Below are 22,966 nucleotides of genomic sequence, written 5' to 3'. Positions count from 1 at the left end.
GATGATTAAGGAGATTAGGAATGTGTTTAAGAGTAAACATTTTAAAGAATTCTACTAATTGCTCATTTTTTTTAAAGATCTATTTATTATTTATTTAATTTATTTTTGGCTGCGTCGGGTCCCAGTTGCAGCACGTGGGATATTTCGTTGCGGCACGCAGGCTTCTCTCTAGTCGAGGCGCACGAGCTCAGTAGCTGTGGCGCACAGGCTTAGTTGCCCCGCGACATGTGGGATCCTAGTTCCCCGACCAAGGATCAAACCCACGTCCCCTGCATTGTAAGGTGGATTCTTTACCACTGGACCACCAGGGAAGTCCCTAATTGCTCATTTCAAAAGGTAGATTGGCCTTCACCCTACCTTCAAGATTCTTGAATTACATAACATTTTTCTCCAACTTCAGATCACATCAGGTCTTTAAATTTTGTTTGTATTAACGTAGAAAGGAAAATAGAATGTGCCACATGTAGTAAGGATAAATGCCGGGTCATGAAATCCTTGGCTTCAGCTGCACATGTATGCGTGTACATTACTGGGTGGCAGGGTGAGTTACACGTCTTATTGTGGTGTCATGACCAAAACAGGTCTTGGTGCCCCTGTAGCAGAACCGGTAACAGCGCCAGGGGTTGTCTCATGTGTTCAGTGCTCTTTGGAAGAAAGTTATGAGAGGAACTTAACCTTGGTGAAAATGGAGTATTAATCTTTGCAGGTGATGATGCTACTGAGAAGAGCAAAGAAAAGGGAGCATTAAAGAATTGTTTTTAGGGGCTTCCCTGGTGGCGCAGTGGTTAGGAATCGGCCTGCCAATGCGGGGGACATGGGTTCGAACCCTGGTCTGGGAAGATCCCACATGCCGCGGAGCACCTGGGCCCGTGAGCCACAACTACTGAGCCTGCGCGTCTGGAGCCTGTGCTCCGCAACAAGAGAGGCCGCGACAGTGAGAGGCCCGCGCACCGCGATGAAGAGTGGCCCCCGCTTGCCGCAACTAGAGGAAGCCGTCGCACAGAAACGAAGACCCAACACAGCTATAAATAAATACATACATACATACATACATACATCCCAAAAGTTTAAAAAAAAAATTGTTTTTAATTTCCTTAGCTACATCATGGAGAAAGTGGATCTTGTCATTGTTGGTGCTGAAGGCGTTGTTGAAAACGGAGGAATCATTAACAAGGTAGGAGCATCAGTTCTCCACGGGCCCTTGCTCGGGCGTGGAGCTACATCACTGACCTCAGACACCCAGCTAGCACTGTATTATTAACGATCTGTTCCTCTAACCCTGCTTAGCTTCAAGACTCCACCCCTGCAGCCAATGGCTTCCCAGTTCCCATGAGCCATTGCAGCGGTCAGATTTTGTTCAGATTTCTTCCTGCTTTGGAGATTGATTTGTGTAAATTAGGAGAATGTAATTTGTATTTTTTCAAAACATGCTTTAACTGGAACTGAGTTTTTGGTTGGTTTTTCTTTTTAATGGAGCATATTTGACATCAGTATAACGTTTAAAATTTATCTGTTGCTTAACATGGAAAGATTTCATGGTAGTTTGTTGTATGTGGTAATATATAACATAAAAATTTGCCATTTTAATCATTTTTAAGTGTACAATTCAGTGGCATTAATTACACTCACATTGTTGTGCAACCATCACCATTGTCTGTCTTCAAAACTTTTCCATCACCCCAAACTGTCACCAGTAAGCAAAACTCCCCATTTTTCTCTCCCCATCCCCTAATCTTTCTCCCTCCATGATTTTTGCCTATTCTAGGTACCTTATGTAAGTGGAATCCTACAATATCTGTCCTTTTGAGTTTGGTTTATTTCACTTAGCATGATGTTTTCAAAGCTCATCTATATTGTAGCATGCGTCAGTGCTTCATTCCTCTTTATGGCTGCATAATGTACCACATCACATTTGTTTATCCATTCATCTGTTGATGGATACTTGAGTTGTTTCTATCCTTTGACTATTGTAACCAATGCTGCTATGAACATGGGTGTACAATTACCCATTTGAGTTCCTGTTTTCAATTCTTTGAGGTATATACCTAAGAGTGGAATTGCTGGGTATTATGTTATTTCTGTGTTTAGCTTTTTGAGGAACTGCCAAACTGTTTCCCACAGTAGCTGCACCATTTTAACGTTCCTACCAGCAACGTACAAGGATTCCAAATTTCTCTACGTCCTTGCCAACACTTGTTTTTTTAACTATAGCCATCCTAGTAGATGTGAAGCAGTATCCCATTGTGGTTTTGACTTGTGTTTCTCTAATGACTAAGAATCTTGAGTATCTTTTCATGTGTCTATTGACCATTTGTATATCTTTGGAGAAACGTCTGTTTTCTTTTTTAAAGGTCCTCTTTAATTCCAAAGCCAGAAGTACATATATTACGTTCACTCATATACTTTCTGTTGCTTCCACTTCAGATGTGCTATAAGATCTCACCCTTCTCCGCTTTTCTCTGACTTCCCAGATTGGAACCAACCAGATGGCCGTGTGTGCCAAAGCACAGAACAAGCCTTTTTATGTTGTTGCAGAAAGTTTCAAGTTTGTACGGCTCTTCCCACTAAACCAGCAAGATGTCCCAGATAAGTTTAAGGCAAGAGTTTTACATATTTGAAGGGGTATATTTGAGTCTAAACTGAAACCTTTGGGAAAAAAACGCAGTGCTAAGAATGTTCCATTAAGTTATTCACTTCCCACTGCTATTTTTTCCAATACTCAGGATACAAAGATAAGTTGGTGGCTGTTGAACAGCCTAATTTGTCCCCAGAATTTAAGTCTTTGTCTCTCATTCAATTAAGCACTGGATACAGGCCGAGGAGGCAGGGGAAACTGGTAATAGTCGAAGTTTTGGCTCAGCTGTCTGGGCTCACTTGCCATCTCCACCACTTACTAACCATGTGACCTTGGGCAAGTCCTTTCATTGTAAGCTCTGTGAACTTCAGTTATCTGTACAAGGGTTATAACAATTCTGAGATAATCCATGGGAAGAACTTAGCACGGTGCCTGGCACTTAGTAAGCTCTCTATAAATGCTCTAAATGGTTGTCTTGAGAGGTCTGGAGGAGTTAATCCAGCACACCAGTGAGGGGACACGTGGCTTAAGTTTTTCTTTAATGATCTGCTCACCCAAGCCACACTCGTCCCCCTCGCCAGTGTGCTGCACAGCTGGCTTCCCCCCGTTTCCAGAGAGCACTTTGAGGCAGGAGCACACTAACTGCTCAGGCCAAGGCCTCTCCAGTCCAGAGCCCTGAACACGTGGGGCAGACTAACGTATGCTTCCTGTCTCCTCAGTACAAGGCAGATACTCTGAAGTCCGCGCAGACTGGACAGGACCTCAAAGAGCAGCACCCGTGGGTCGACTACACCTCCCCTTCCTTAATCACACTGCTGTTCACAGACCTGGGGGTGCTGACGCCCTCAGCAGTCAGCGACGAACTCATCAAGCTCTATCTGTAACCGCCGGGCCCTTTCCTGCCGGCGCACAGCTGATGCTGGGAGCAGCCTCTTGGCCCCTCCATGAGCCAGGCCAAAACTGAATTGTTTTTTATGAAATTTTATCGACTAAGGACTTAAAATCATATGTCTTGGAGAATTTTTTATTCATTTCAGTCTCATCTAAAATATGTTCATGGTTCCCCTAAAACCCAACCTAAATTGTGCTTATGGTTTCCAGACACTTTCATTCATTTCCAGTTTCCAGAAATACAAGTTAGATTATGGGCTACTTGACTGATGAAAGAAGATGTGCCCCGTCCCCCTCCCTCATCTTCCCCACACTCCAGACTTATTTGCCAGAAGCATCAATGAAAGCCATGCAGGCCTAAGAGAGCAGGGGTCCCAAGTGCAGCCAGGCGCCCCTCCAGCAACCAACAGCCGCCCCGGACGCAGGCTACACGGTGCCGTGTGAGAAAGGCAGGAAACCCTTGCTGAATCCGCATCAGGCTTCCGGCGGTGAACGTGAGCTGAGGGCTGTCAGTCATCTCCAAAAAAGGATCAAGCCAAACAGTGCAAACTAACACGAGGACCCAAGACAGGGAGAAACAGCGTCTTTGGCAGGAGTATCCTGCACAGCTCACCACTTACGAAGACGCCTTCCAGAATATTTGCAAACTTTAATTCTGTATCTGGGAAAGATGTGAATTTAAACATGTTTGGGTCCTGAACAGCTTTTTTAAAATTGTTCTTGGGAACAATTCAGCATCTTTTCAAATAAACTGTATGAAAGATTTTGATATGGCGTTGCGTCGGTACTGCAAGCTGACCCCAGGCCCAGATGTATTGTCCATCTTGGTAAAGACACTATGCAGCCACCTTCACACACTTAAGGCACAATCAGAATGAAATACAGTTTATTCAACAGAAGGCATAATAATTTTCTTTTCCAGAATGACTTGCTTCCTCTCTTTTTCAGATACTCACCAATAAAACAGTACTAGGGGCTGTACAGGTGTTCTGCACAGTACATCAAAGAACTGAAGTCCAGGGAGAAGGACATCCAGGGAGATCAGGGGCCTGAAAACACTGAGGAATTTTAAAAGGCCTAAAGTCAAGTCTACATCAGTATCTTTATGTTAAAAAATAAGTATAAAATAGCCACCAAAAAATGAGCTCTTTGAGTAACCCATCAAAATAAATATTGACATCTGTTATTTACACTCAGTTAATTTACATTTTCTTCTGTTAGACTTCAAAGGCTGGTATGTTTTTAATAAAATATTCATGAGCGTGAAACCCCTCACATCTCCCCCGCCTGCAACAACAGTTTTGGGAGAGGTGGTTCTTCCCGGACGTCTGCTGAAGTTCTGTTCAGTAGACGCATGGGTGAGCTATCTGCTAGCGCAGGGCAGCTCCTGGCATTCCCGTTGCTCTCGTGCATTTCACCTGAGCGGCAGGAATCAGCAGTCATCTTCCAAATCTGAGATCCCCAAATCTGCTGTCTTGACTGATCTTTTGCCACTTGTCAACAGCCCCTTCTCGAATTCTTCTTCAGTAATTTTGCCTTTTTTAAACTTTTTCAAGAGCCTTGTGTCATTAAGAAGTTCTTCCATGTCCTCATCTTCGATATCAGAACCCTGAGTGCAGAAGAGATCAACAAGCTACTGAATTTCTCAGCAACAGTGTTCTAAGTGAAACCAGCATTTTTAATCAGTAACTACAAGCTCTTAGATCAGCTTCCACAAACAGCGCATTCCCCACCCAGGCCACCAAGGGAGTTTAGAAATCTGAGAGTCCTATGCAATTCCTATTAGAAGATAACTAGATACTACACTTCAGTGAAACTTGTTCACAATTCTAAGTTGAGTATTTAAATAATAAAAATGCAAACTTTACCTCTTTCCTTTTCCGTTTTTCATTCAGTTTTTTCTTCTTTTCCTTTTTGGCCTTCTGCTTTGACCAAGCTTTATTTTTTATGAATTTTCTTCTCCCTTCATTTTCTGTTTTCTCTTTTCTTTGTTGCTCCAATAGCTTCTGCCTCTGCTTTTCTCTGATTTTATCTTTAAATGGAATGGTGTCTGTACTGACGTCCACAGGCACGAAATCTGGAAACTGCTTCCCTCTCAGCTCTGGCATCTTGGGCATCCTCAGCAGGGCAAAACCTCGAGCAAGACTTGCAAAATCGAGATCTGATTAAACCAAAACATTGCAGTTAGCACACCCAAAATAGGATTATAAGCATCAACCCACAGAACATTCATAGCAATATAATTTTGTCTACCTAAATGATCTAATGGGCTCATTTTAATTAGAATTAAAATAATTACATTTTTACTAAGAAGGAATACTCAGCAGCCAGTGTATTCTCTGTCTACTCAAACCCAAGGAAGACTGTCTTTTATTCTTATTTATTTATTTTTTTGGCTGCGCTGCACAGCACACGGGATCTTAGTTCCCCGACCAGGGATCGAACCCGTGTCCCCTGCAGTGGAAGCTCAGAGTCCTAACCACCGGACCACCAGGGAATTCCCAGGAAGACTTTCTTTTAAATGTTTAGAATACATTAACCCTGGCATAGGCCTGACATTATTATAAAACAAAGCAGTTTCATACTTGTAATACTTCTAAAACCATCAGATGTTTCAGATGGAGATACAATTATGTGAAGAAGTCCAACTTACCCTTTAATCTGAAGATGAGGTTACACTCATGCTTTGCATAAGCCTGGACGTACGACACAAAAGCTTTCATGCCCTTTTCAAACACAGCTCTGTCGGCCAGGGCCATGGACTTGAGCTTTGGAAGGAGGTCTACTGTGTTCTTCTGGACTTTCATCTCCTGCAGGGGGCACTGCACAGGGACCGCAGCGTCACTTCTGGCTGGAATCACCTCATCCCCAAGGCTACCCCATAAGAGCCAGTGCCAGTAAAACCAAAGGCAGAACAATCTATTTTAATCTCAAAGCAGAGGCCTGGAAGCCCAAATCCAAGCAAAGTATTTCACTTGGTCCAGAAAGTATTTAAAAAATTTTAAAGCGAAGTTTAAAATGAGATTTTACCTAACAATCCTGATTTCTGGTTGGAAAGTATGGCAACATAGGTCTATGTTCCCAACTAGTGATACTTAGCTGGGGCCGAGCAGTGGCCGTACCCCAGAGCCTCTCCACAGCCACAAAGCCAGCCAGGTTCCCGCACTGACATCACCAGCCTGGCCGCTGTGTGTCTGCAACCCCTAATCTAAGTTCTGGACCCCACTTGCTGGAAAAGAACTTTTTCAACTACCCCAGCATTGGACATTCCATAGGAAAAAGGAAGACAGCTTACTTTCTGGTTAAGTGCAAGGAAATTGACGTACGACTCTTCCATGGGAAGGAGGAACACAAGCGCGCTGCCGCCATGGCCGATGCGGGCTGTGCGGCCACAGCGATGCACGAAGGCGCTGTGAACAACAAGGGGCGGGAACATGGTCACCACGTGACGCTGGCCGAGCAAGCACAGGCCTGCAGCCGCACGGCTGATGCGCCTAAAATGACCCGAGGGGCTCCATCCCAACCCGCCGCTTATTAGTGCTATAGAACAGCTGGCGATTAAAGTACACGTGCAAACCAGAGAGGGTTCTGTTAGACATTTACTGTGAACTGTAAAACTTTTAAATTTATGCCTATCTGATGGTACAGGTAGGAGGACGCAGTCTCAGTAGAAAATTTGGAAAACAATGAAAAGCGTAAAAAAGAAAATAAAAGTGACCTATGAGGACCCCCCCCTCCCCCAGGAAGTAACAACTATTGCTTACGAGTTTGTATTTACAGGTGCTTTCCTATGTTTGCAGGCATTTATCAGGAATATATGCTTGCTTTCAGAGAATAACTGACATCTTCATATATGGTATATATATTGTTCTCCTTTAAACACTCTATCATGTGCATTTCTGCAAGAACTTTAAAAAGTATTTGAGGGACTTCCCTGATGGCCCAGTGGTTAAGACTCTGCACTTCCAATGCAGGGGGCCTGGGATCCATCCCTGGTCAAGGAAGTAAGATCCCACATGCTGTGTGGCGCAGCCAAAAAATTTAAAAATAAATAAATAAGTAAATAAAAAAGATCTATTAAAAAGTATTTGAAAATGACTGAAATTTCTGCATAATACAGTATCACTATTGACCTATCAATGATAGCTCACCAGTTCCCTTATTTTTGCTATTTCGTAATGTTTTGACAACCATCATTATGTTTTCTTCCTCAGGATTCCTATTTCATTAGCCTAGATTCCTAGACAGAGCGGGTAACATTCTCTCATGCTGTACCTGGCATTGCTGGGAGGGTCGTACTGCAAAACCCAGTTTACTTCAGGAATATCTATTCCTCGGGCCATCACGTCCGTGCACACTAAAATCCCACTAGAAAATGAGAAAACACCACGCTGAGTAAGGAGGCCACTGTCTCCCTCACCGTCAAGCAGTCTTTACTGAGGGATGACAGTAACGACACAGGTTGCAGAATCTCTCATAGAAGCAAATATACAGGAATAACACTTTGATTTTTCTTCCTCCTAAGAACCTCTAGGACTTTACAAGTTCTCAGTGAAATCTGTAAAGAGGTGGGGAGGAGACACTGAGAAGATTTTTTAAATTAGCATATTTCCATTGAGGGAAAAGAAAAAAAAAAAAACAAACACAGTATTTGGTCTAATCCTTTGCAGCCATTTAAAAAAAACAAATGAAATTTTCCCTCCCAGACTGTCGTGTATCCGTCAATTCTATCACTTTGCCTAAAAGATTGCTTTTAACATAGCCAGAAGGCTCAATGATTAAGAAACACAGAGAAGTATTATTTCTATGCACAAACAGAATCAAGTTATGATCACTAGAGCCACAAGTTCCCTACAGCCTAGCCACCGGCTGACAATCTGCAGCCTTTAACGGGTTGCTCCTGTCTGTTCCGTCATTCAACAAACAGCTACCAAAGCCCCACTGGGGCAATGAACACAACACAGGTTCCCGTTCTTATGGAGCTTAAAACCTAGCAGGGAAGTTGACAGATAAGTAAGGAAGTCAGTGTAGCAAAGTGTAATGGGGTCAGGACAGAGGGCACGGGCTCTGGATATTTATACAGAGAAGATATGATAACCAGGTTGGAGGAGGAAGAGAGTTCCAGGCAGGGAAACACATGTGAGGGTTTCGAGGCAGAGCGACCTGCAAAAGAGCAGAGTGGCTGGAGATCTGCCACCTCCAAGGAAGCCAACCCACCTTTGCAATTTGCGGAACTCCGTGAAGATCTTATTGCGCTTATACTTCATCTTTCCGTGAATGCACATTATGTTCACGCCCTTCACCAGGGCCTCCAGAGCCTTTCCACAGTACTCCACGCAGGCGCACGTGCTGCGAGAGGGGACAGAGGGCTTAGAGTCGCAGGCCGCCTTGGTCCTCCTGCGATGGGGGGAGGGAGGCCGCGAGCACTAGATGCAGTGGGGGCCACCCAGCCGTCCCAGGAGGCTGCAGAGGAGAATGGCTGTGCATATCATCCACAACTAAGCTCTCGGCCAGGGGAAGGCCAGTCTTTTGACAAAACCCCTTCAGCAGGAGTTAAAACCCAAACAATGTATTCCTACTGTCTAAAGCTGTTCTAGCAAGGGGATCTCCCTGGCTCCCTGAGAAACTAATGAAACTGAAGTAGTCCTTCACAACAAGAACAATGACATCTTAAATATAGCTTTACTCCTGCTTTTCCTTCAGGGAACTGCTTCTTCCCCAAACAGTGCAGTTCCCAAGGGCTCAGCAGAAGCCAGACCTTTCAGGTCCTCTATCCTAGACATTGGACTTGGAGTCGAGGACAAAAGGGGACTGGAGCAGGGTCATCCCAATGAGGCTGTGCCCTAAACAGATGGCCATCTGGGTCCCCCAGATCCTGTCTTCCCTAGAGGCGGTGCACCCAACTTTCTCTTTGAGTCTGTGAACTCCCTACACAGCCCCCTTCTAATAAAGTTCACCTTTTTTATTTGAGGGATTCCAAAGGGATGTCACATCCTTTTGTAGATGAGGGACCTGAAGCTTACAGAGAGGCAGTATGAGTGAGTGGCAGAGGCAGAACCAGAAGGAAGGTTTGATTCCATCTCCCATGTTCTCCCACACCAGGCTGCAGGATTCCAATTTGGGCTAACTCCTGTCTAAATCTCCTGTCTTAAACACCTGTGCTAACTGACTGCTGCCAGATTCCCCAGTTTCCACCAAGAGTCACATCAGTACATAATAAAGCAGTTTTGCACACTAGGGTCACAACCCACAGATCCTGAAAGCAATCTGGTGGGTTCTGAAATCAATTTGGTGAGTCTGGACCAGCATTTTTAAAAAATTAGAGCAGAACAGAACAGAAAGCATCAGAATACATCCCACCTAGTCAAATGCAGTTTTATTAAATCTTTGTTTCAGTTTCGTGTGTGTGTGTGTGTGTGTGTGTGTTTGTGTGTGTACCAGGTTGTGTTTCTAACTGTGGGACAGTACAGCTAATGCATTTTATTGGTGACATGATGGATGGAAAAGAAACATAAAATTCTTTTGGTGTTGCCAAAAAGACAACACCACAGGTATATCTGGAGGAGGAAAAAAACAGCCCAAAGGATGCACACATCTGTTCCTATCTTGCGCTCTGACAACAGGACACACCCCAGTGTGGCAGACACTAGGCTGGTGGATCAAACACCCTCCCAACCACTTCCTCCTTCACCTCCCTCTACTACAGAGGCTGGGACAGCTACCCACTTGTTTTTTTCCCATCTCCTAAAGTGAGGGGCTGCTGGGTGACCCACCTTTGGCCCATACAAGGAAAGCAGAAGTCAGCTTGGGAGGGGGCTGTCTGAGAAAGTCTTTTGCTTTTCTGATTAAAAGGGCCGGATATAGCGAGCACTGCCCTTCCCCCCTCTCTGCCTTTCCTCTTTTATCTGCTTTCAATGCAAATGTGGCAGCAGGTGTCACCGTGGTCATCTTAAAACTAGGAGGTGACCTACAGGAAGGAAAGGCCAAGACAGCTAAAGAAACACTGGTCTTGACGTTGCTGAGACGGAAACCAACGTCAGGAGCTGCCTGCCTCTGGACTTCTTTTTACAGGAGAAAAATAAACCCCTCCAGCTTGAGTTGCAGAAGTCATTTGCAGCCAAACACATTCCTAACAGACAAACAACCTGAAGGCTACACACATGTGCACGTTCTGGGTGTGGCCGAACTCCAGAAGTATTACCTGAAGAAGACCAGGTGTTTTTCCTGCTTATGATTTCGAAGAAAATGTACCAGCTGATTAAATTTCTCATCTGCCTTACATACCTACAAAATAAAAAGGAAAACCAATAAAATAAAAACAAATTTGCTGACAAAAATAACCCCATAGCTATTTTCAGTTTCGGCCTTAAATTTTAAGGAATCTAATTTCCTCCATGAAAAGGGACAGACGTTCGTCAGAATGTTACTCAGTCTACCGAGACCAGAATAAACATCAGCCTGGGCTGCTGACACACGTTAAGTCACAAAGTCATGTAACTGAGGACAGGGAGTCACCCAGTGCGGTAAGTACCTCCCAAACCCCAACATGCAGACAGCGCCATGCCGGCCATAACACCATCCCCAGGGGAGGTCTTTAAAATGCACATCCTTGGACACAGCATACAGATTATGATTCATGTGGAATTGGACCCAAGGGTCCGTATTACTTAAGAGTGCCCAGGAGATCTTGAGGCACAGCCATGTTCAGAAATCCCTGCTCTAAGGTAAACACAGGTCTCCACAGCGGAATGCACAGAATTATTTCACAGACCTCCATGGAGACAGACTCCAGTCTCTCTTAATAAAGCAACCAAGTGCTCCTAAATTGGAAACATTTAAGTCCACCTGCATGCATCCCCCTATTTTTACCCTAACCAAACCCTCAGTCTGGGACTTCTTTCTCACGCACTCAGACATCTCTAAATGCAGTCACTTAAATGAACGCAAAAGAGCAGAGTGCAGCAGCGGCCACAGTGGGCTCCAAAGCTAATTTATTACTACTTACTACACACTAAGCGCTGGCCTAAAACCTTCATCTGTATTAATAAACCAATCCTCCACCAACCCTACGAAATGGGTGCTAACATTTTACAAGTGGTGAACTAGTGCAGTTAGGAAGGGACAAAGCCTAGCTGTGCAGCTGGGCGGCCTTGCCCTCACACCTCTGCTCGTAACCACTACACTATTCACCACCTCCTCCCTCCCCTGGGAAAAGCCGGCCGCCTAACTTTACCAGCCCGGCTGCAAGCAGAAATAGCAACACCGGGTATAACACCTCCTGCCTGATTTCAAACGCATCCTCCAGGCAGCTGCAGCAGAGGTGGTTTTCTGATCTGCAAACTCTTCTGCCTTCAATCTCCCCATGAATCGACCCAAAAGAGAGCCACCTCATCGCCCTCACAGTCCGCAGCACGAGGGACACTGGTTTGGAAACGGCCCACTTCTCCGTGACCATGTCACTGTGTTCAGGAGCTGAGTAGCCCCTCTCGGCCAAAAGAAAAGCCCCATCTCCTGGCTGACGATTTCGATGCGCCTTGTCAAGCAGTGACACTGGCCTGCGGGTTCTCCCAGTCCCCAAATGGCGCTGCCACCCTGGCTGACCATCCTCTCTAGATGCCCCTGGCCCGACCCAGTGATGGTAGAGAACAGAAGAGGGTGGCCTCATTACTAACAATCACATTTCCAAAAGCCCTCCCACTGCTTTGTGAGGAAACTACAAGTAAGGGCAGCTAGGATTTACTGCTGCAAATTCAGCAACTCCCAGCTGTAAATCGAAAAACACCATTTAGGTTACAGAGCAGAACACTGTCGCCCAACAAAGTCTCCTTCAGAGAGGCCATAATTCGATTTTGTGTTTCACCTGCACGTCTGGCTGTGCCCTTCTCTAACTCAGGCTCATATTAACGGGCCGGGAACCCAGCATGTCCCGTGCCTGCACCCAGCACACCCCGTACACGTGTAATAAAAACATTTGATCACTTGGCGACAGGAGGTCCATACACACCGTCCTTGGAGACTCTGCTTAAAATACAGTTATGCCTGCGTTAACTTCCTTATTCACCTACTTGCTGAATGACAAGCATCATCACACATAGCATGTACCCTAGCTCTGTCCCCAAATGCATTTTTTTTTAATTAATTAATTAATTTTTGTTTTTGGTTGTGTTGGGTCTTCCTTGCTGCACGTGGGCTTTCTCTAGTTGCGGCGAGTGGGGGCTACTCTTTGTTGAGGTGCACGGGGCTTCTCACTGTCGTGGCTTCTCTTGTTGCGGAGCATGGGCTCTAGGTGCGCAGGCTTCAGTAGTTGTGGCACACGGGCTCAGTAGTTGTGGTTCGCGGGCTCTAGAGCGCAGGCTCAGTAGTTGTGGCGCACAGGCTTAGCTGCTCCACAGCATGTGGGACCTTCCCGGACCAGCGCTAGAACCCGTGTCCCCTGCATTGGCAGGCGGATTCTTAACCACTGCGCCACCAGGGGAGCCCCCCAAACGCATTTAAAAATGTGCCACAGGGTATCATTTTATAGATTTAGTTTCCTAGAAAACTGAAAGCCAGTCTCTAGAGCACTTATTTTTTGCTTGCTTATTTGTTTTGTTTTTTGGCGGCACCATGCAGCATGCAGAATCTTAGTTCCCCAACCAGGGATCAAACCCGTGCCCCCGCAGTGGAAGCACAAACTCTTAACCACTGGACTGCCAGGGAAGTCCCATTTGCTTGCTTATTTGTTTTAATTGCTAAGAGTCAACATATATCAGTGGGAACACTGTACATCATATTGATAAAACTTGGAAAATCTAATAAGCTGTTAAAACAATTATTATAGCTGATCATTTAAAAGGAAAAACAGGACTTCCCTGGCAGTCCAATGGTTAGGATTCCGCGCTTCCACTGCAGGGGGCGGGCTCAATCCCTGGTCGGGGGACTAAGATCCCACGTGCTGTGCGGCGCGGCCCCAAGAAAAACATAACTAAGCTTACTGAAAGCAGTTCAAGTCAAAAAAAATTAGTAATTTTTTTCAGTAAATTGCTTTGGCTTATAATACTTGTTTTATTTTTTCCAGCTTCACTGAGGTATAATTGGCAAATAAAAATTGTATATATTTAAGCATTTTTACACATTAAAAATCTATACATGTATACATTGAAGGTGTACGAAGTGATGACATGCGCGTACACTGTGAAATGATTATCATAATCAAGTGAATTAACACACCCAGCACTTCACATAGTTCCCTTTTGTATTTGAAGAACTACTCTGTTAGCAAATTTCAATTTCAAGTACACGACACTGTTAACAACCCCAGTCCCCACGCTGTACCTTAGACCCCTACAGCCTCCTCGATGGCCTGCAGGAGCCAGTGAGACCACCCAGCGCTCACCATGTAGTAGTTCTCCAGGCGGGAGGGGGTCTTCTGCGTGCCGCTGGCCGCCGCGCCCTTCTCCTTCACCGAGATGCGCACAGGGTTCCGGAGGCCTGCTCTCACCAGGTTCTCCACTTCTTGCGTCTGAGTGGCCGAGAACAGGCCCGTTCTCCTCTGCTTCGGCAAAAACTCCAAGATGGTGTTTATGCTAAAAAGAGAGGGCTCATCTTAACCCCTCACTTATCAGCATAATCAACAAATGGTGTTTTATGATACTAAACAGGTTATTTTAAAAGACTGAAAACCATCACAATATTTACAGTAGCTGCTACTGGGAGGTGGGATTATGGGCGATCTTCATTTCTTCTTTATACTCTCATTTTCCCAAGGTTTCTTCAACGTAAGCATATAATTTTACTTTTATAATGGGGGGCAATTAAAAGAGTGAAATTAAGACAAACTTTTTGAGACTAAAAACCATTAAACTGTACACTTTACATGGGTGAATTGTGTAACATATGAATTATATCCCAATAAAACTACTTTTTTAAAACTCACAGAAACTTTTAAAGAAGCCATGGAGGAAAACACATCTTAAGAACATCACAGACAGAAGAAATGGAATTTAAATTGTGTGGAAGAATCTGAAAGATTAAACATCCTAATGATTTGAAATTCACATGCGGGGACTTCCCTGGTGGCGCAGTGGTTAAGAATCCGCCTGCCAATGCAGGGGACACGGGTTCGAGCCCTGGTCCAGGAAGATCCCACGTGCCGCGGAACAACTAAGCCCGTGCGCCACAACTACTGAGCCTGCGCTCTAGAGCCCATGAGCCACAACTACTGAGCCTGCACTCTAGAGCCCGTGTGCCACAACTACTGAAGGCCGCGCGCCTAGAGCCCGTGCTCCGCAACGAGAGAAGCCTCCGCAATGAGAAGCCCGTGTACCATATGAACAGTAGCCCCCGCTCACCACAACTAGAGAAAGCCAGCACACAGCAACGAAGACCCAACGCAGCCAAAAAATTAAATAAATAAATTTATAAAAAAAAAGAAATTCACGTGTGGCTAATAGAGACAGTCATGGAGTAATAAAGGAATTCCACCTTGGGCTCCCTTTCATCCCGTGTCACCCGAAGCCCATGAAGTCCAAACTCCAGTACCTCGCCTCGAACCCCATATCCAGAAGCCTGTCCGCTTCATCCAACACCAGGACCTCCAGGGACCTCACGCAGCTGGCCAGATCCAGGCCCTCTGCCTTCCTTCGGAACATGTCCTCCAGGCGGCCTGGGGTTGCCACAATGATGTTCCCACTATGAAAACAAAGTTAACATTTACCACACTTGCTGGATCTCGGGGACCTTTGTGATTCCAAACACCAAGTTTTGTATTCCCCCCAGCAAAAGTCATCTAAAATGCCAGCGAAGAGAAGGGAGACCACCATAGTGGGAAGAGAAGGCTGCGCCGTGAGGGGACAGGTCTGGGTTCCAGGCTGAGATGAAGGGCAGAGCTCAGCAAACTGGCTCTTAGGTCACATCTGGCCTCTGCTGTTTGTGTGACATTTTATTGGCACATAACTACACATCCTCCTTCATTCATGGGTTGCCTCTGGCGGCTTTCCCACGATAACAGCAGAGGTGAGCTGCTATGACACAGACTGTGTGATCGACAAAGCTAAAATAATTACCATCTGGTCCTTTACAGAAAGGGTTTGCTCACCCCCTGACTTTACTCAACCACTTTAGGTCCCAGGTCACTCATCTATAAAATGAGAATGTCAACAGAACTAGAGATAATTTTATGTAAAGATCACAAACTGGCAGACTGAAAGCCAAACGTGGCCCCCACAGACTGGGTGACCTGCAGGAAAGTTTTGTTGTTGTTTTTTTCAAATGTGAATTACATGCCAACAGTTCAAAAAATCTGGAGATAACACACAAAAATCTGGACTTCCATATTCTTTTTAAAAAATTCAAAACCTGGAGAACTGAGCCCAGAGTTCTGTGGGCAGCGATCAGCTGGGGTTGAGTACGCAGGCATGAACTAGCCAGTTCCCCCCACTCCCCGCCCACCCCTTCACACGTTTATAGTATCCTCTGAGCCCTGTAGCAACTCGAGTCCGTGACCCCTGCTGCAGAGTATCGCCCGTTGTAGCTGGACACAGCAAGTGCTCAAGAAAAATAGTTTTCTTTATTAAGATTCACTGACAAACTGGGCACAAATTCTACTGCTGCTCATTACAAACCTTATTCATCGTGGGACAATACAATGCCAAGGAGTGATGGCTATCATGTATTCAAACACGCATTCCAAACGTTTATGAAACACCGGCCGTGTGCTCAGCGCCTCTCTAGGCTCTGAAGGTAAAATGCTGCCGGACAGACACCACCCCGACTTTCCCGAGCCTCCTGGAGACACGGAAGAGCCTGGCACGGGCAGCATCTGGGAGAAAGCCAGCCCGCTGTGGCAGCAGGGCGGGCTGTGAAGGGGGCAGCAGTGGAGAGTGGTGGCTCACAGGCCCTACGCAAACACTAGGATCTATCCCAAGGGCCAGCAGGAGCCACTGAAGAGCTTTCAATGAGTGACACGACCTGACTGGCATTCTGGTTGCTACGCGGAGCGTGGACTATCGGGGACAAGAGCAGACACACACAGAAGAGAGAGAGAGGCAGAGAAGCTACTGCAGGAGTCCAGGGGAGAAATGAGTAGGAGAGGTGGAGACGGGAAGGCTGACGGTTAGAGACACGCTCTGGAGAGAAAATGCAGAGGATGTGGTGACAGTTAACTGTCAGGGGTAGTGGAGGGGACGGTGAGGAGCCGAGGCTGAACCCCTGACTTCAGGAGAAGCAACGGGGGCAGATGAACAGGCAACTCCAGATGAGGTGCAAGTCTGGGGATGAAAATTCCAAGCTCCTGTTGTAGACGTGTTTGCAACAGCTGTGAGACGCCTGGGGAGATGCCAAGCAGACAAGTGGATTATCTGTGTGTCTGGGGCTCGGGGCGAGGTCAGAGACCACCACGGTAGGGACGAGATCATAAGCCCGTGAGCAAAATGGGAGGTTAGCCTGAAGAAAGAACTTTTTGTGGGGAGGGGGCTTCTGAAGCGGGGGGTTTCCGGTTAAGCCTAGATCACGTGTCGATTCCTCTTGGGTTCAATGCCAAGAGCAAGCAAGGCAACTTACCCGTGTTCCTTAAACCTCGCAACATCTTCTCCAGGATTCCTGCCTCCGATCCAGAGAATCTGGCTAAAACAAGAAAAGTGTCTTTGAGTAGGTCAGGCAAAATCACAGCCCATGGCTGACAGGGACCCTACCTCCCATTTACCTGAACTGTGGGAAGGGCTTCGTGAAATGCGACAGGACCTCATCTATCTGAACAGCCAGCTCTCGCGTGGGCGTGATGATTATGGCGCCAACCTGCCCATGCGGGGGAAGGCACACGATTAGCAGAGCCCAGGGCTTGCAGAGCTGAACTCACACAAGACGCACCCTCCACCTAATGGACGAAGGTTCCCAGAGAAACAGCACTTCCTGGGCTTTTTCAGCAGCGCCCGGTCACGGTACACATCGAGAGATGACCCTTGAATGATGGCGGGGTTAGGGATGTGAACCTTCTGCGTAGTCGAAAATCCGCAAATAATTTACAGCTGGCCCTCCACATAACCGGTTTGGTTCCTCCATATCCCAATTCCACATCTAGGGATTAAACCAACCTCGGCTGGTGTAGACCTAGAGTTATTCACTACTGAAAGAAACCCGCATTTAAGTGGACCTGCACCGTTCAAACCCATGTTGTTCAAAAGTCAACTGTACTTTGAATTATAGTCAGTCCTCATTCTGTTCTACAAAGCGGCCACATATGCTGTTAGCGAATACTGGACCATTGCTCCTGCGGAAATGGGGTTAGGTTCCTGCAAGCCTCTGGTCACATTTGTGTCGACCTATCAATACATAAGCTTGTTTTATACATATATTTCTGTTTAAAGATACCTTATTTTGTAAGTCAACTATACTTCAATTAAATTATTAAATAAAGACACCTCATTTAATATATACTGTTGATTCATTAACATTGAACTCACAGCCAACAGCACTATCAAAAGAAGCTTATGTAACATGTATTTTCTCCGTAAGGCACATCACAGCCTCTTTGCACTCAGGAACACTCGATAGCGCTTCAGCACTATGTTTGGGGGTTATTTTAAACAGTGAAATCACCAAAAAAAAAAAAAAAAAAAATCACAGCAGTAAGTTGACCAGGAAAAGGACACCCGCTTACAGTCCGAGAGGTGGAACGAGAAGGCAGTATTGCCCTGATCAGACTCAGCTGGGAAAGTGCCATAAGGCGACTCCCATTTGTCACTGCCCCACACAAGTCCATGCATGAGCACGAAAGCACACTGAGTGCTGCTTTAGGGAGCTACAAATAAATGTTAAGGAGTAGGCAGATTCATAAACACAGAATCTGCAAGTAATGAGGACAGACTGTACTTTTTCCTTCTTATTTTTTCAAGCTTTTGACCAGCTTCTTCCTCAACTGTGAACTCTCTGATGACTGAGTGAAAATAAACCGTTTAGCTATCCTCACCTGACTCTTTTTTAACTTCTCTTCCCTTCTCAGGAGAATTTCCAGGATGGGGATGATGAAAGCGAGTGTTTTGCCACTACCTGTGACCTGCAAAGGGCAGAAAGTTTCCGTTTGCTTTTCCTCACAGTTCATTTTGGAAGGAAAACAGGAAGACAGGCTGCATTTACACAAGGTACTCACCGCTTCTGCAGCAACATCTTTGTTTTTCATGAACAGAGGGATGGTTGCAGACTGAAAAGAGAGATGGCAGAGCACTGGTTAGAGGATGCCGTGACTCCACCGATGAGGCCCAGAGCCCGAGGAACACAAGGCTGGCCTTGGTCACACTGGACCCCACCACAAAGTGGACTCCAATTACAGCCACCACCAGGGACCCCAGTGGGGTCAGCTCACAGGTAATACAGCAGCGGTGTCTACACAGACGGCATGGAGGGCAAGTGAGCCAAGCTGGGATTTGGGGGTCCTGAGTTCTAGCCCTGCCTCGCCTACTCTTCCTCTCTGGACCAGGAAGGGTTTGAAGACACTGTGTTCCTTCCAGCTCTAGTATCACAAACAACGATTTAAATAGGCCCTCTAATTATAAACACTGCAGAAAACCCACAGGGTTACAAGAGGCCTGGCCCTTTGGGTGCAGCAACGAGCAGCTGAACCTGAAGCAGACTCCGGTCTTGGCTTCAAGGATGCCCCCTCCAGGACCACACTCCACTCCTGGTCCCCAGAGCCTGAGCTCACCCATTGCAGCACGTGTAGGACTTTTCTAACTGCTTCAACACAAGTAAGTCTCAGCCTGGGTGATTTCTGTGCCTGCAAGGAACATTTGGCAATGTCTGGAGACATTTTGGGTTGTCAAAACAGGGAGGGGGGGCTTGCCCGGTGGCACAGTGGTTAAGAATCCACCTGCCAATGCAGGGGACAGAGGTTCGAGCCCTGGTCCGGGAAGATCCCACATGCCGCGGAGCAACGAAGCCCATGGGCCACAACTACTGAGCCTGCACTCTAGAGCCAGCGAGCCACAACTACAGAAGCCCGCGCGCCTAGAGCCCATGCCCTGCAACGAGAGAAGCCACCACAATGAGAAGCCCGCGCACCGCAACGAAGAGTAGCCCCCGCTCGCCGCAACTAGAGAAAGCCCACGCGCAGCCACGAAGACTCAACACAGCCAAAAATAAAATAAATTTATTAAAAAAAAAAAATGAGATTTTTCATTCGTTTTTCACACTAAGTCCTCAAAATCCATTGTACATGTCACACTTAGAGCACATCTCAATACGGACTCACCATGTTTCAAGTGTTCAATAGCCACATGTGAGTGACCACCACAGTGGACAGCACCTAGACCATCGACTCCAATGGCAGACACTGGGTCTTGTCTGCACTACAGTCCCAGGCAGGGCACAGAGCACTGCCTGCTTCCTCCACATCTTTCCTGAGGAGCCTATGGACATCTCAACTTAACATTTCAAAACAGAACCCTCCTGATTTTCCCTCTGAAGCCTGTTATCCTTGCCAGCCTTCCTCATCTCAATAAATGATACCACCATCCACCCAGCTGCTAAGGACAAAAACCTCAGGGTCCCTGTAGATTCCTCCTTCATGAACCCCACATCTGGCCCCTCAGGAACCCCAAAGCTATCCCAACATTGACTTTTTTTTTTTTTAATTATTTATTTATTTTTGGCTGTGTTGAATCTTCGTTTCTGTGCGAGGGCTTTCTCTAGTTGCGGCAAGTGGGGGCCACGCTTCATCGCGGTGCGCGGGCCTCTCACTATCGCGGCCTCTCTTGTTGCAGAGCACAGGCTCCAGACGCGCAGGCTCAGTAGTTGTGGCTCACGGACCTAGTTGCTCCGCAGCATGTGGGATCTTCCCAGACCAGGGCACGAACCCGTGTCCCCTGCATTGGCAGGCAGATTCTCAACCACTGCACCACCAGGGAAGCCCCCAACATTGACTTTTCAATATCCACTGCTTCCTGTCTACTCCAAGCCACCATCACCTCTAACTTGATAGTGGCCTCCTAATGGACCTCCTCACTTCTCCTCTTATTCTTCTAAAGAATATTCTCTACACCGCAGTCACATCCCTTCCCTTTCTGCACAGTTTCCCATGGAAGACAGCTTCCCGCTGCATTTAGAATAAAATACAACCTCCTACAAGGAAGACCCTGCACGATCCAGCACCCGGTTTGCTCACCTCTTACACTACTCGTGCTGCTCCAGCCACAGAGGCCTTCTTTCTGTTCCTCCAAGCTCATTTCCAGCCCCAGGGCATTTGCACGGGCATTTCTCTCTGCTGGAATATCATGCCCCCAATCACCCCACAGCCAGGTCCTTCTCATTCAGGCAGCAGCTTAACGACACCTCCTCCGAGAGGCCTCCCCTATCTTATCTCCTATCCTGTACCTTCTTGTCACTGTCTGCTCCACAACACTTATCACCAGCTGAAATTACCTTATTCCTTTATCCCTTTCTCTCTCTCCTGCATTAGAAAACAAGGCCCATGAGTGGGGACCAACACTGCAAAATCCCTGGAGCCTAGAAAAAAAGTACCCAATACGTAGTTTGTCCTCAAGAAATTTCTTGAATAAATGAATAAACTGGACCAGGACACTTCACTTAGCCCAAGTAATAATAACAACAATGACAGCAGGTAACATTTACCGAGCGCCCATGATGTGCGCAAAATTGTCTTAGGTAATCTCCGCCACAACCCTCTGGTAATACTATTTTCGTCATTTCACAGAAAAAGGAAATGAAGCACAGAGAGGTTAAGTCATTTGCCCAAGGTCTCACAGCTAGAGGGGGTAGGGGGAGAATACGAACCAGGCACTTGGGTCCCAGCACCTAAGGGCGGGGTGGGGGCGGTGAAGACCCTGGCACAGGTGCGCCGCCGCCTGCCGCCTCTGCCTGGCGATCGTTAACCAGCTTGGCATCACCCGAGTCGGCGCAGCAGAAAGACGTGGCCAAAGTTCCAGCCGGAGGGGTGAAAACTCCAGGATGCGAGTCCTAACACCTACCGGCCGCGTCCAATTCAGCGGGTGCCGGGCCCGCCCTGAGCCTCCCTTTCCCCACCTGCCCCCTGCGCACCGAGGGCCCACCTCCCCGGCCCCGGGTACCTGCACCGGCGTCATGTGCGGGAAACCCAGCTCCCGCAGGACACCCAGCACCCGCGGGTGCAGCGGCACCGGGAGCGACTCCCAGGAACCCTCCGTCACGTGCTCCATGGCTAGCTCCGCCACCGCAGCTACCACTCCGACGCCTCCCGGGCGCACTTCCGCTTCCGCTCGCCAACAGGCCGCGCCCGGAACCATGCTCCAGTCGCAAAGTTCCGGAGGGCGGGGGAAGGCGCCCTCGCCGCAGAAGGGTGGAAAGCCGACAGCCGGCGGATGAAAGCGGGCCGCGGGGACCCGGCCATGGTGCCGTTCGTCCAGAGCAGCCACCTGGGCTCGGAGCGCCTTTCCACATCGAGCAGGCATTTGCGCGGGAGGGCTTTTGCCCCGGCTCTCACACTTTCCCTGCCAGTCGGAGGCAGGTGGCTGCACAACACCGCGTCCTGGCCAAACGACAGTGGGTCTGGAGGGAGTTGACAGAAATATACCCCAGCTCGGGAGCCCCAAATATGCAAAACAGGGTGATGGTGGGGATCCACTGCCTACTACACAATAAATGTTGGTTTACTTCCGAGGAAGTGAGGTCAGAGACCTAAACAGGAACACTGCAGCTTATTCCTGGGTTCACCATTGGATTGACTCGTGCACGTGTACATTCATTCAGCAAGCTTTTACTGACCAGCTATTATGAGCTGGGCCCATACCTTCGGCTTGGCTTGCTCCCTTACATCCATCAGGACTTTTCAAATATCATTTCAGTGATGCCTCCCTAATCCACTTACCCTGCTTTATTTTTCCTCCATATCATTTATCATTAATATGCCATATAATTTCTAAAAGGTAAATCCTACGATAATGGGAATTTTTCTGTTCTATTTATCTCAGTGCCTACAACTGGTTGCACACAGCAGTCACCCAAATATTTTAGGAATGAATAAATGGGGACAGTACTTGTGCAAATTCCAGTCATCTCAAACTAGAAAGTGAAAGAGGAAAGCCTAAGGCAACATTTTCACTTTAATGCCATCATCACATCCTCAAAATGCCTTTGACAACTGTTTTACAAAATAGGACTTCCAAACAGGTCTGAAAGCAAAGACAGAAGGAAAGAACATAGCTGCATTTCATTTTGGGGTCTACTTACTAATTTTCTGATCTGGGGACCCTTTCCAAGCCTGCTTATTTCCATAATGAGGATTGTAATAGCACGCAAGGTAATGGATGTTTTGAGAAATAAATGAGGCAGACCATGTAAAACGCTTAGCGTCGGGCCAGGACATTACACAGTGCTGGATAAACCGTAGTTTCTTTTATTACTAGCAGGCCCTTAGTGCAATAGAGGAAGAGGAACCATTTCTAAAGGCAGAGGGTCTAGAGTCTGGTCCCATCAGTCACTCTTCATCTGGGAGCCTTGGGCAAATCATTTAATCCCTTTTAAAGTTATTTCCCA

At 46.9% G+C, this 22,966-nt stretch overlaps 2 protein-coding genes across 4 annotated transcripts in view; one reads left to right on the top strand and one right to left on the bottom strand.

Moving 5' to 3' along the window:
• Positions 1 to 4,662, top strand: part of EIF2B1 (eukaryotic translation initiation factor 2B subunit alpha) — a 6,166-nt gene extending 1,504 nt beyond the window's left edge. Inside the window, exons 3-6 of the mRNA XM_082417034.1 lie at positions 600 to 607; positions 763 to 1,174; positions 2,472 to 2,597; positions 3,295 to 4,662. Coding sequence (XP_082273160.1) covers positions 600 to 607; positions 763 to 1,174; positions 2,472 to 2,597; positions 3,295 to 3,459 — 711 coding nt within the window. The 3' untranslated portion in view covers positions 3,460 to 4,662. The remainder of the gene's footprint in view (positions 1 to 599; positions 608 to 762; positions 1,175 to 2,471; positions 2,598 to 3,294) is intronic.
• DDX55 (DEAD-box helicase 55) lies at positions 4,336 to 21,685 on the bottom strand. Of its 3 annotated transcripts, XM_082418257.1 has the most exons (15): positions 21,523 to 21,652; positions 21,230 to 21,419; positions 18,591 to 18,641; positions 18,411 to 18,497; positions 17,148 to 17,239; positions 17,006 to 17,068; positions 14,987 to 15,136; positions 13,842 to 14,031; positions 10,668 to 10,750; positions 8,684 to 8,815; positions 7,742 to 7,834; positions 6,762 to 6,876; positions 6,120 to 6,288; positions 5,335 to 5,627; positions 4,336 to 5,075 (listed from the first exon to the last, which is right to left on the bottom strand). In XM_082418257.1, the coding sequence occupies exons 3-15, from the start codon at positions 18,618 to 18,620 to the stop codon at positions 4,899 to 4,901; spliced, it is 1,674 nt and encodes a 557-aa protein (XP_082274383.1). In that variant the 5' UTR covers positions 18,621 to 18,641; positions 21,230 to 21,419; positions 21,523 to 21,652; the 3' UTR covers positions 4,336 to 4,898. The 3 variants fall into 3 exon arrangements, with proteins under 3 accessions (XP_082274383.1, XP_082274381.1, XP_082274382.1); XM_082418255.1 differs by lacking the exon at positions 21,230 to 21,419 and having other exon boundaries at positions 21,523 to 21,684; XM_082418256.1 differs by lacking the exons at positions 7,742 to 7,834; positions 21,230 to 21,419 and having other exon boundaries at positions 21,523 to 21,685.
• Between the last annotated feature and the right edge of the window lie 1,281 nt (positions 21,686 to 22,966).

The sequence above is a fragment of the Balaenoptera physalus genome, assembly GCF_965194825.1.
Source record: "Balaenoptera physalus genome assembly, chromosome: 12".
Taxonomy (NCBI): domain Eukaryota; kingdom Metazoa; phylum Chordata; class Mammalia; order Artiodactyla; family Balaenopteridae; genus Balaenoptera; species Balaenoptera physalus.
The sequence above is the reverse complement of the archived record's forward strand: the minus strand, read 5'-3'. Positions and strand labels throughout refer to the sequence as shown.

Excerpts from the sequence above, each read along its gene's own strand:
- DDX55 (XM_082418255.1), bottom strand. The coding sequence starts at position 21,630 with ATGGAGCACGTGACGGAGGGTTCCTGGGAGTCGCTCCCGGTGCCGCTG. Across the intron at positions 10,751-13,841 it reads GCCTGGAGAACTACTACATG|GTATGTAAGGCAGATGAGAA; the intron begins GTGAGCGCTGGG and ends TTTATTTTGTAG. Across the intron at positions 6,877-7,741 it reads GACCCTCCCAGCAATGCCAG|CGCCTTCGTGCATCGCTGTG; the intron begins GTACAGCATGAG and ends TGTTGTTCACAG.